The following is a 13863-nucleotide window of genomic DNA, read 5'->3' as shown; positions in this document are numbered from 1 at the left end:
CAGAAAATGCATTTTCAGTGCTTTCTCCTGATTGGCTTAAATGTTGTCAGCTACCTGAACATGTACTACACTATATTCAGTTTACTAAAGCATTGGTTCTCAAAGTGGGGTCCGGGGACCCCCAGGGGTCCTTGAGGGAGTTCCAGGGGGTCCCCAGCTAAATGATAGATTAGGCACCAAATGGACCCTTATGGGTCTGTAACTCTGAGAGTGTACAAATGGAACCAAATGGACCCTTATGGGTCCATTTGGTTCCATTTGTACACTCTCAGAGTTACATTGACATAGATTTCACAATATAAATTGCAGTCCGAGTGATAGAAATGCCATTAAATGGGGGTCTGTAGCCCTAATGCATGTCAAACTGGGGGGTCCTTGAAATTACAATGAGAATCACTGCTAGAGCTGTAAAAATCTTCTCTTATGGGGGGGGCCCTGGCATATCTTTTGAAATGGGGGTCCCCGGGCTAATAAGTGTCAATTTGGGGGTCCTTGACATGAAAAGGTTTGAGAACCACTGGTACTAAAGAGCTGGAGAGACCCATGTGACCCAACAAACGCTCTGTAGCAATGATTACTATCAGAATATAGTACTTTAACCTTTTTAACAAAAAAAATGTATATATATATATCACTTACCCTACCTTTAAATACAGTACTTGAATGAATGTATTTAGTAACTTTGCACCAGTGAACTGTAGACTGTATATTATGGCAGGTTCAGGTTGTTGTAATGCTGAGGAGTGTTTAGAGCAGAGCAGCCACGGTTGCCTCTTCTTTCTTTCTCGTTTCCTGATCAAACTGATCACTGAACCTGTGAACAAGAACAAGTACACGCACACACACACACACACACACACACACACACACACACACACACACACACACACACACACACACACACACACACACACACACACACACACACACACACACACACACACACACACACACACACACACGCGTAAAAAACAAACAAACACATAAACACCATGCATGTCTTTACTGTATAGGCCTGGCTTAATGCATGGGCTTTCGGGGCTGCAGCCCTGGGCACCAAACTCTGGGGGGGGCGCCAGACGCCTGACCAACAATAAGTAAGGGTCCATTTGGTTCCATGTGTACACTCTCTGAGTTACATACCTGTAAGGGTCCATTTGGAACCCTCTCAAGGAACCATGACAGTCCCTGGACTCACTTTGAGATCCACTGGCCTAGAGCAGAGGTCTTCAACAGGGGGTCCGGGACCCCTAGGGGGTCCTCAGAGTTACTACAGGGGGTCCGCCAAATCTTTGTGTGATATGATTTTTCTTTTTACCTTAACCACTTGAACCCTATAGCATCCCTTTTCTGAGGAGAACTTTAGCCAAAAATAGCCGATCTACAAGCTCACAAGGCGTTGTGAGCTTGTAGAGCTTGTAGATCGGCTATTAGCTTGTAGAGCGGCCCACGGGGGACGAATCCCCCCCGCCGCCCCCCCCCCCGTTCCTACGGCCCTGTGGACCACCACCCATCCACTTGCATTGAGTTGCTCACCCAGCGCATACTCCTAAATCACTGCTTCTTCCGGGTTGGGAAATGTGACGGGCGGGGCCTATTTGGGGCCTCTGTGACGCGTTTTGCGGCACCTCGGTGCACCCCAGGGGCGTCAATTGGGTATGGCAAGGTACCGTGGCTGAAAGGTACCTTGGCTCCAGAAAAACAAATTAATAATAATCATGAATAGTAGCCTAATACAGGTGTAAGACCATTGTGTTTGTGTTGTGTAATTGTGTTATAGGTGTAATGCATAGTTTTCTATGCATTTCGAGGGTTTTGGGGGGTTTGACCCCGAACATTTTTAGGTGTCCCTTATTTTAATCTCTGGGAGTTGGCTACCCTAACCTTGCCATACCTTAGCTATTGCTGAACTGACGCCACTGGCGCAGCAGCCCCGCGCGCAATCTCGTGAGTCGAGCCCATTGGTCGAGCCCATCGGTCGAAACCGTTTTCGCTCGTTCTTGTTAGTGGCCCCAGCCGTTTTAAGCTGCAGTATCTATGAATGGCCAGCATGTCCTGGGGGCTTGGTGGGGGCGGGCCCGTCCGTTCTCTAGATATATTATAACTCTAATATATTCACCTTCAGGTCCAAGTCAGACTTCTTCTGGTTGCCTTGGATGTCTCTTCTCCTGGTCCCGGCTGTGTTAGCACTCCCTACATGTATAGAATAGAATAGAATAGAATAGAATAGAATAGAATAGAATAAGAATATATAATAATAACCGGGACCCGATTCTACACTGTAAAATCCTTGGTGTTACTTTAACTCTGAAAGTGTACAAATGGAACTAAATGGACGCGTACTGTAATAATAATAACAATAAATGATTACCATTGGTTCGCTGTGCGAGTGTGTGAGGGGAGGAGTCAGGGTCGTCTGGTTGAACTTCATCACACTTCTTATAGTAATACTGCTGATCAGGAGGACCAAACCTCTGCGCGCGCACGCACACGCGCACACACACACACACACACACACACACACACACACACACACACACACACACACACACACACACACACACACACACACACACACACACACACACACACACACACACACACACACACACACACACAGTGTTGATTTCGTTGACTAAAACTATGACGAAAATAAATCGTCGACTACCTTTTTTTACTGACGAAAAATAAATAAATAGCTATGATGACTAAAACTGAGACTAAATATATTGACAATTCAACAAATAAGAACTAGACTAAAATTTTAGTGAGGGACTAGTGGAGAAGAGATCCGGTAGAACTAAAAGACGAGTCATTTGCGCTCGGGTGTTGCACTCTGAAAATAGCAGATCTACAAGCTCAAAACGTGCCACGCTGCGACACGTTGTGAAATTGGAGATCTGCTATTTTCAGCATGCAACCAAGTGTAAAATCAGCCATTACGACGTCATCAAGGCACTGGCAAAATACATACTAAATCTACTGTAGATTTAGTCGACTATAATCTTATATGATATTTAGTCGACTAAAACTAGACAAAAACTAAAACATTTCAGACGACTAAAATATGACTAAAACTAAATGGAATTTTATTCAAAAGACTAAAACTAAATCAATATTTGCTCTCAAAATCAACACTGACTCACACACACACACACACACACACACACACACACACACACACACACACACACACACACACACACACACACACACACACACACACACACACACACACACACACACACACACACACACACACACACACACACACAGTCGTAATTTCATTTTAATAGGGGGTGGCAAAAAATAAGCCCCATTTCTAAAAAATAGCGAAAATAGTGGATCTACAACCTCTCTATAGATCAACTATTAGAAAGTGCTTAATAGCTTAATGGTTGCATACAATAAAACGTGTCACATGTAGATGGAAGGGCATCGACTAAAACTGAACATTTTCACACAATAAAAACTTAACTAAACTAGCAAACCTGCTTTAAAAACTGAAATTGATAACATGAAGTCAAAACGAAATAAAAATATATTACATTTTGAAACTAATAATTATCCCTTCACACACACACTGACACGCGCGCACTCTGGCGTGAACGCCCGCACACGCCCGCACACGCACACGCACACACACTACCATGTCAGGCCACATGAAGCTGATGAAGAGGATGATGGGTAGACCCACAGTGAAGACAAAGACACTCCACAGCCATGGGCGCTGCTGGGCAGCCAATAGGAGGCTCTCTATGACGCTAGCCTACCACACACAAACACCCCCACACACACACACACACACACACACACACACACACACACACACACACACAAAACACACACGTGCACATGCACATGCACACACACACACACACACACACACACACACACACACACACACACACACACACACACACACACACACACACACACACACACACACACACACACACACACACACACACACACACACACACACACACACACACACAGGTCTGTATTACTATACTTGTTAGGTCATCAACATTTTAAGACAGTGAGTTTACGAATGCCATGAAAACAAGTAGTTCTAAAGCGTGGCTTACTTACTTACCTGTGCTGCAACTGAAGGTGGTATACCTGCTAGCAACACACACAGCAACACGTTGCCGAAAGCCATCTGTGTGTGAGACACACACACACACACACACACACACACACACACACACACACACACACACACACACACACACACACACACACACACACACACACACACACACACACACACACACACACACACACACACACACACGTATATTTAACCCATTTAGACCTAAGGCCGATTCTAAAAACGTCTTCTAAATCCTAACCTAAGTTTTCTGAAAAACTTCAAATATGAACTTCAAATACGTTGCTATATACTGTACTACATAGCAACAACAACCCCAAAAGGGGTTCCCGTCCTGAAAGGTATAGTTACAAAAAAGGGTTCCCGTCCCAAAATGGGTTAAACACATGAACCCCGGCCTCCCTATTCTGATGCTATAGCCAGTGGCGTGCACAGACATTTTGAGGGGTGCTCAAGTAAATTATACTTTTTTTTGTTTACTTGGTCTGCTCTTTTTTTCCCTCTACACCTATACCTCTTTGCCAAAAATAGCCGATCTACAAGCCCACAACGCCTCGCAGCGCGAGGCGTTGTGGGCTTGTAGATCTGCTATTTTTGGCTAAAGTTCTCCTCAGAAAAGGGATGCTAGGTTTCGAGTGGTTATGGTAAAAAGAAAAATCATATCACATAAAGATTTGGCGGACCCCCTGTAGTAACTCTGAGGACCCCCTAGGGGTCCCGGACCCCTGTTGAAGACCCCTGCTGTAAACTGCTGTAAAAAAAATTCAAAAGGGCACTTCTGGTCAAGAGGGCAAAGGGCAGGTGCTCTAGCACCACCTAGAGTCTATCTGTGCACGTCCCTGGCTATAGCCTTTGGCCAAAATGGAAATTTGCATCAGGATGCGTTGTGAACTTGTATTGGCTATTTTCAAATAGCCTATACGTGTATGGTTGAAGTGGATAAAGAACAGATTTTGATGCTATATATTTACTTGTTTAGCTGGGGAACAAACCCAAAAACTGTCCTATAGGGTTCCCACGGAGGCACAAATCCAATGCAAAAAGCAATTGAGGAGGGAGGTATCAATTTGGGGGTCCCTGGCATGAGAATGTTTGAGAAGCACTGGTGTACAGAATATATCTGAACGCATACTGTCATGATGTTTCTCTTTTTTATGATGAGTACTTTATTACTTGTCCAGGGTACAAGAACACACGAAAACAAGACATACAAAGAACTGTGTGTGAAACAGGTGAAATGAGGTCAACAAGGATCAACATGCCTGACCATCATTTATTAACCACTTAAACCACTCTTAATACCTTGTTGTCCGGAGTTCCCCGCAGGGCTCTCTACTAGGACCCCTCCTGTTTACTCTCTACACTAAGGGCCCTGTCTTGCGTCTATCTACATCGACATGTTATCAGCTTGTAGATCGGCTATTTAAACTATTTCAAAAAACGTTTTTTTTTTTTTCACAATAGTCAAAAACATATGAGAATGTTTAAGGCAAAATGGGTCTGTAAATATCTTCCCCCAAAGCAGTCGATCTACAAGCTCACAACAAAAAAACTGAGAAAGAGGGGAGAGGAGGACAGGCACCTTATACAGCCAGAGAGATACAACTGCAGAAAGGGAGAAAAGGGTAAGAAAAGTAGAAGAATAGAACGAGACAGACAGACAGACAGACAGACAGACAGACAGACAGACAGACAGACAGACGCAGAAACAGACAGACAGACAGACAGACAGACAGACAGACAGACGCAGAAACAGACAGACAGACAGACAGACAGACAGACAGACAGACAGGCAGACAGACAGGCAGGCAGACAGACAGACAGACAGACAGACAGACAGACAGACAGACACGCACAGACAGACAGACAGACAGACAGACAGACACGCACAGACAGACAGACACGCACAGACAGACAGACAGACAGACAGACAGACAGACAGACAGACACACACACACACACACACAGACAGACAGACAGACACACACACACAGACACACACACACACACACACACACACAGACACACACAGAGAGACAGACAGACAGACAGACAGACAGACAGACAGACAAACGCAGAAACAGACAGACAGACAGACAGACAGACAGACAGACAGACAGACAGACAGACAGACAGACAGACAGACAGACAGACAGACAGACAGACAGACAGACAGACAGACAGACAGACAGACAGACAGACAGACACACACACACACACACACACACACACACACACACACACACACACACACACACACACACACACACACACACACACACAACGCACACACACACAGACAGACAAACGCAGAAACAGACAGACAGACAGACAGACAGACAGACAGACAGACAGACAGACAGACACACACACACACACACACACACACACACACACACACACACGCACACACGCACAGACAGACAGACAGACTGACAGACACACACACAGACAGATGCAGAAACAGACAGACAGACAGACAGACAGACAGACAGACAGACAGACAGACAGACAGACAGACAGACACACAGACAGACGCAGAAACAGACAGACAGGTGTACCTGTGTAATACAGCAATATATATCTTCAGTGCCCTTCTTCTTCTTCACTTTCTTTTATCACTTCCTGAACGACCGACAAGTCGACTCATGTTGTTGGACTTTGGTCCAACAACCAAGTTACTCGTTGCCTTGACAACAACACCGAGGCATGCAGCGCACAACGTCGCACACACACACACACACACACACACACACACACACACACACACACACACACACACACACACACACAGTACTGCAGCGGTCCCCAACGACCCTCACAGCATTTCAAAAATGGGGTCCTAGAGGAGGGGGGGGAAGGGGGGGGTACCAGGGGGTCTCCAGCAAAATTAGTTAATATAGCGTCACAATAAATGTAACCATTTTATCCCTTTATATGTTGGCTATTCAAAAATAGCAGATCTACAAGCTCACAGTGCGTCACTTCATGCCACTGCGAGCTTGTAGATCTGCTATTTGTGCATTTTTGTGGAAAAATATTGAAAATGTTTGGGAAACTTTGAATAATTTAGACATTTTTTTAAGACCTTTTAGATTGGGGTCCGTGGCCAAATACATCAATTCGGGGGATCCTTCATATGAAAAAGTTTGAGAACCACTGCCTTGCAGGACAGGTTTGTAACTGTCAGTGGTGAAAGAAGTGCTTTCCTTACTTAAGTAAAAGTATCAACAACACAATGCAGAAATGCTCTGTTACAAGTAAAAGTCCGGTGTTCAAAATTTACTTGAGTAAGAGCACAAAAGTATTGGCATCAAAATACACTTACAGTACCAAAAGTAGAAAGTACTCATTATGCAGTAGCCTATGTCCCATTTCACAACGCGTGCGACGCGTTGTGAGCTTGCAGATCGGCTATACCCAAATAGCCAAAGTATAGGGTTGAAGTGGTTAATGCATGTTGCGTAATAATATTCAAAATCTTCCAGGTAACTAGTAACTTAAGTTTTCAAATAATTGTAGCGACTAAAAAAGGAAGGAGGAAGATGAAGATGTACACTTCATCTCCCAATGTATGAATGAATGAACCATTGTAAAGCACTTTGAGTATGTTTGAGTACTTAGAAAAGCGACATAATAATTAATGATGTTAAATAATAATAATAAATCCAGAGTTAGCTGTGGAACAGTAAAAGAATAACTAGAATAATAATAACAATAATAAATCCAGAGTTAGCTGTGGAACAATAAAAAAATTAAATGAAATTAATAATAATAATAACAATAGATCCAGAGTTCGCTGTGGAACAGTATACCTGGAGCTGGTGGGTACAGCAGTATATGTGTCTAAGACACATATTATTCCAAAAGGACAGTAAATCCAGGCATGAATGACAACGGACGGGCACAAACATGAGCGAATCTAACGGCACTGAAGTGCTCAAGTCCTAGCCTGGTTCCAGACTATAGACCCCGCCCACTCTCTGAGTGGACTGCCTCTCTTGGTCCGGTGTTGAAATGTGAACGTATAGGATTTATTCGGTACAAAACGTACCGTCCTAGCGAGTCGGAGGTGGGGGTGGGGGTGGGTCTAACGACAAGCCAATCAGTGAATATCTGCTAAAGCAAGCTGTGCGATGACTTTAGGCGGATCCGTGGATCTCTTGTGATTGGTTTAGGGAAATTCGAATCCCCTCCCCCTTGTAATCGCAGACACTGGAGCCAATTTCGGACTGAAGCTCCACGCAGCTTCAGGCTGATAATCGGGCTACTCAAGTCCCTGATGCTGAACAGCAGGGTATGGGGGACAGCGACTCAGGAGTCCCGAGTTGGTGTCGGGTCCGGTATAGTCTCTCTCGCACTCTCACATCGCATTGTCTGGGAGCCACCAAAAAAAGCCTTTTCCACAACTGAACGGTGGTGGAAAGAGTACTCGCATGTCTTGCTTAAGTAAAAGTATCAATACTTATTCAATTCAGAAATACTCAGGTAAAAGTCTGGAATTAAAAATGTACTTTAGTAAAAGTACAAAAGTGTTGGTATCAAAATGTACTAAAAGTACCAAAAGTAAAAGCGCTCTTTACGCAGAATGTTCCATTTCACAAGTTTATATAAAATGCATAAAATCTTTCAAAAATAGCAGATCTGCAAGCTCACAATGCATTGCGACGCATTGTGAGCTAGATGGCTATTTTCAAATGGCCGAAATGTATATAGGGCTGAAGTGGTTAACGTATATGTTTTGTAATAATAATCCAAATCTACAAAGTAACTAGTAACTAAAGTTTTCAAATAATTGCAGTGGAGTAGAAGTAAAAGTACAGAAAATTGGAAACACTCCAGTAAAGTAAAGATACCTCAAAACTGTACTTAAGTACAGTACTTGAGTAAATGTACTTAGTTACTTTACACCACTGCAACTGAAGTCACCGTTGAGTGCTAACTGGCTTGCTTGATGCCATTGCCCATTGCCTGAACTCACTGTAGTCCCAAACAGTCCCTATACTAATCTTTATTACATATCGTTGTCTGCTTGGCTTGACGTTTTAAAGGTAGCTCTCCACCGCACCGACCGACGGCAAGTGTTGGAAAGCATCTGTTGCCGAAAATCTGCTGTTGAACGGGCGGTGAGTACACTGTCGCGTCGGGTCGCAAGCTGTAGGGAAGCTCTGAAAGCCGACCAAGCTTTAGACCGCAGGATAGCAGCGGGCTTGTTGTTGAAAAAGACATCAAGCAACTCGTTTCACACCTTCCAACCGACTGATCTCAATCCTTTCATTCGACTGTAGTAGTCTGTTCGGTGGAGAGCTACCTTTAGGGGACTGTCCAACTGGATCATAAAACTGGACTATACAACCATGTGCCAAGCACAGGTCATGTTGTTACCACTGTTTCACTAGTTATACTGTATGTGAGGCAGAATGATCGCTCAGATGGCCGCGATATCAACATTGTTACCTGGAATGAGGTTGTCGTCTTTTCCATCAGTCAGTGGGATATTAACGTTGGTTCCTTTAATGAGGTTGGCATCTTTTCCATCAGTCAGGGGGATGTTAACGTTGGTTGCTTTAAATACGTTGTCATCTTTCCCTCCAATCCGTGGGATATCAGCGTCGGTTCGTGGAATGAGGCTGACATCTTTTCCATCAATCAGTGGGATATCAGCGTCGGTTCTTGGTATAAGGTTGTTGTCGTCTTTAACATCCATCAGTCCGATATCAGCATTGGTTCCTGGTATGAGGTTTTCCTCTTTCCCATCAATTGGTGGTATAGTAATTTTGGTTCCTAGAATGAGCCTGTCCTCTTTTCCATGAGTCGGTGCGATATTAACATTAGTTCCCGGAATGAGGTTGTCATCCTTTCCATCAATCAGTGGGTCCCACTGGTTGAAATCCTTCTCCATTCCAAGATGCCTTTGTAGAAAGGCCAACGACGCTCTGTTGCAGAGGTCCATGGCGAGCTCCGGGTCAGTCGCTCCCTTCAGTTTCATCAGCTTGCCGATCCAGTCTCCTGTGAGGAAGGTGAAGTCGGGGAAGCTCTGGTGAACCGTGCCTCTGATGGTGATCATTTTCCTCTGGACGGACTCCTCCGACTCCAGCTTCTTCATGCGAGCGATGTTCTCCGCCCACTGGAAGTTCTCCGAGTTGATGAAGAAGATGGGCTGCTTCACCAGGGGAAATATCTTCTCCTCCAGAGGTGCCATCCAGGCATCCAGGGCGATGCCACACTTAAAGTTTGCTTCTTTGCAGAGCGCTTCGATCACCGTTGCTCCCCCAAAGGAATGGCCCATGGCCACCGCCCTGCACAGGTCCATGGAGTTCTCCAGCGTGGTCCAGTCAAACTGCGTTTGCAGGGCGTTTTGCACCGCGGCCCCTGAGTTTATTTCAAAGAGCTTATTCAAAGCACGAATGCATTCATCTGCCCTCTGTTTCACTTGTTCATTTAAGAGTGAGGACACATGCTCTCCAGTCAGAAGTGTTCTGTAGTACATCCACTCCTCCACCAGGTTGCGCGAAGCGGAAGAAGCCGTTTCTCCCTCTGTCTCGGACTCCGTTTTCTCTCGGTAATGATACGTGGCAGAGGCAGACCCGTCTCTGTGTTCCACCGACGCCACGACAAATCCACGAGAAGCCAGCTCTGTGCATATCGCCGAATACAAAGTCCTGAACGCTCCCAGGCCATGGGAGAAGACAACTACGGGGTATTTCCCGTCCTTCTTGAACGGACCGTCCAGGTACGCCGGGATCTTAAACGAGCCAAAGAAATAGTTGAAAATGCTTTCACTGAGTGTTCTGTTGATCTTCATGTAGTCCGCCAGACCGTTGAAGTATTCCTTGCATGGGATCCAGTCGGGCTTTAAGGCGTTCTCGACCTCCTGGCAAGGGTAGTAGAGGCGAAAGAAGGTTCCCTCTACGGTGTGGTCCATCATGAGGTCGGTGCATCCTACCACGTAGGGTCCTTTTCCTTGTGGGATCTCTAGTTGGTTACTGAAGGAGTTCCCCATTGCTAAGGATCCATAGACATGTGGTTTAAATGTGTCTTGAGTCACAAAGGAGTAGTAACTAAACACAGACTGCCTCACTGGACATATACAGATAGATGCATGCTACACGTCTGACTCGTCACGACTTAATGATGACGTAATTGTATGCCTCACCATATATGGTGCTTTTGGATTAGCTCTGAGATTGGTCAAAATGTTGTCGCTGTCAAGTGGAAACCTTGTATGTCCAATAATTTTTTTGAGTGGTGCCAACCACTCCTACATTTGACTTTGTCCGTGTGTCCGTATGTCCGTCCGTATGTCCGTCCGTATGTTTGAGCACGGCTGATTGGTCAAGCTTCACGTGACACGTGACACGTGATGTTGTCACGTGTCACGTGACAACATATTGTTGCTGATTGCAACACAAGGATGCAACCAGTTACACTTTCAAAGGCACCACTCTCTTCACACTGGGTGTAATTTTTGTATAGTGAATAGTGAAATAGTGAAAAAATAGGCAACTTATCGTTGACAACACAAGGGAGTATGGTGCGGATAGGTCGGATAGGCGGTTGTCCGCTACCGCCGATCCAACCAATACCCCCATATACTGTACGGAGATCCGGTTGTCCACAAACGCAGAGCACAAACATCTCGCGAACAGAAAATACATTTTAAGGTTGGAATATGAATTATAGATTATATGAGAAATGACCCCACAAATATTTTATCAGCATCAATTCCAGTTGTGTGTTCCAGTTCCATTTTACTTTTTTAAAGCAGCACTATGTAGTTTTGGGGTATCGGTGGCCACTTTGGACACAAATAACATGGCAGCCAACGTCTTTGACTTCATTACCCAAGAGTCTCTGCAAGCATGTACGGCGAGGACACGCTGTGATTGGCCAGTCTTGGTTTTGACTGGCAGTTCTGCCTTGGTGCCTTGGCAAATGCCAGGATGAAACTCATTGTCTCCCGGGCTATACTAATACAGTCAAGCCCCTATAGCATTAATTAATGGAAGGATGATTGTTATAGCTTAAACATGTAACTTTATATTTTTTGGGGATATAATATGCTATATACGTGGTTGACATAGTGCCGCTTTTATCACTTCCAGTTTCACTTGCGTATCCTGTATGAGTCCTCTCCCTTGATTGGATAAAACTGAAATCCCGACCTGAAATGTGATTCTCTGTTTACTAAAGAACTAGAGAGAATTAAGGGAAGACCGATGTTACTGAACAAACACAACATCGGAACGTAGAGCTATTTAATAACACTTATTTTAACACATAGCACTTACTGTACACAGCCTCTAATGGTTTTGAAACCTTTTTCGATCACAGAAGCAACGCATCGATCGCTGTTGGGCCGAAACCTCCTATGTCCATTTTTTACTTTTTATTTTTTTTTGTAAATTAACGCCCTAGATCTGCTATTTTATTTATTGGAATCCTGATTTTTTTTTTTTATCCTGAAAAGTGTTTTTTAAATGTAATTTCAAATGCATTTAGTTATACTAATGTTAACTTTATGACCTTAAATAAATATACATTGGTCATAAAAAAAGACTTTTAATACTAGTCATTAAGCTACTAATATAGACTGAAGTAATTAAAGCGGGTCATGTTTGGAATTGTAACAGCCACAAGTCTGCTTTACGCGCTAATACAGTACAAACATGACCTGACACACCGGCAATCCACGAATTCGCCAGCGGTTAGGATTGGCCAGTCAGAGAAGCCGCTGAATACAATCACCCGAATACATGGAGACGCTCTACTCTCTGGTATGAAAATCTTAGGAATATTGTGTGACTTGTGACCATTGGGTCCAATATTTAGTTCAGCGACCATGGGGCGAGAGAAGGGTTCAGAAGCTGTGTTCGCGTTCACTCTTCCGGTCTCCTGAAAAGACGGCTGCCTACTTCACCCAGATACGGGAAGTAAACCGGAGATGGAATGTCTTTCTTTTTTTTTGCCTTGGGTCACAGTCTGATGTTGACCTCGCTGTGGGCGGAGTCACAGTCTGATGTTTACCTCGCTGTGGGCGGAGTCACAGTCTGATGTTGACCTCACTGTGGGCGGTGTCGCAGATGCTCTCGTCGCCGTCCACGTCCGACAGGAAGCCACTGCCCGTGGTCGTCGCCATGGTGACGCTGCGTTCCAGGGTTGTGATTCGTTGCTTCAGTCGTAGCTGGGAGGAGTTGAACTCACTTTGCAGACGGGCCACACAAGTCTGATGGGAAATAAATGATCATTATTATTAATCACTGTTCAGTATTCATTAATCATAATTATCAATGTAAAACGCCAAGAGAACACAGTCTTAATGCAGGGCATAACATATCGTCATAATGTCCAAAACAGACTTTTCAGGATTCAAATTCAAAAGAAGCAAAAGTTGCAGATCAACAAGCTAAATGTTGTGTGACGCTGTAGTATGATCAAGTAGGGCGTTCATTTACGGAAAAAACACAAAAAGTTAAAATATGGAGATAAGAGGTTTCTGCCCGACAGCAACGCATGGGACCGGATGAGACAAGCGTCAAACGTTTGACGGTGGTCAAACCGGTGGTTCCCTTCAGACCGTCTTTCTATTGGTCGTGCGCGACTTCCGTGTCGTTCCACTCGGCCGCCCGACCGCCCTATGAGCAAATCGGGACGCTCACACTAAACTAGAGGATAATCACTAGGAGAAACCGGTCGATGAAGTATATTGGGTTTAAGAGCTTAAGGGTTCTTTATAGAGCCAGTAA

At 44.6% G+C, this 13863-nt stretch overlaps 3 protein-coding genes across 3 annotated transcripts in view; all 3 read right to left on the bottom strand.

The window, feature by feature from the left end:
* Positions 1-713: 713 nt before the first annotated feature.
* On the bottom strand, positions 714-4165 carry LOC311033788 (uncharacterized protein; the record flags this gene model as incomplete). The annotated part of the gene is made up of 5 exons (XM_084041444.1): positions 714-814; positions 2120-2193; positions 2372-2474; positions 3650-3769; positions 4100-4165. 5 exons carry the CDS (start codon positions 4163-4165, stop codon positions 806-808), a joined length of 372 nt encoding a protein of 123 aa, XP_083897570.1. The 3' UTR covers positions 714-805.
* Positions 4166-9545: 5380 nt separating this feature from the next.
* Positions 9546-11120, bottom strand: LOC311033443 (platelet-activating factor acetylhydrolase-like; the record flags this gene model as incomplete). The annotated part of the gene is made up of 1 exon (XM_084040954.1): positions 9546-11120. The coding sequence occupies one exon, from the start codon at positions 11118-11120 to the stop codon at positions 9546-9548; it is 1575 nt and encodes a 524-aa protein (XP_083897080.1).
* Positions 11121-12388: 1268 nt separating this feature from the next.
* The window catches only part of LOC311033776 (cyclic nucleotide-gated cation channel-like), a 28476-nt gene continuing 27001 nt past the window's right edge, over positions 12389-13863 (bottom strand). The window contains exon 13 of the mRNA XM_084041426.1: positions 12389-13343. Coding sequence (XP_083897552.1) covers positions 13161-13343 — 183 coding nt within the window. The 3' untranslated portion in view covers positions 12389-13160. The remainder of the gene's footprint in view (positions 13344-13863) is intronic.

The sequence above is a fragment of the Gymnoscopelus microlampas genome (assembly GCF_963454915.1).
Source record: "Gymnoscopelus microlampas genome assembly, chromosome: 18".
NCBI classification, from domain to species: Eukaryota; Metazoa; Chordata; class Actinopteri; order Myctophiformes; family Myctophidae; genus Gymnoscopelus; species Gymnoscopelus microlampas.
Note: the sequence above shows the minus strand (reverse complement) of the source record. Positions and strands in the feature narration are given on the sequence as shown.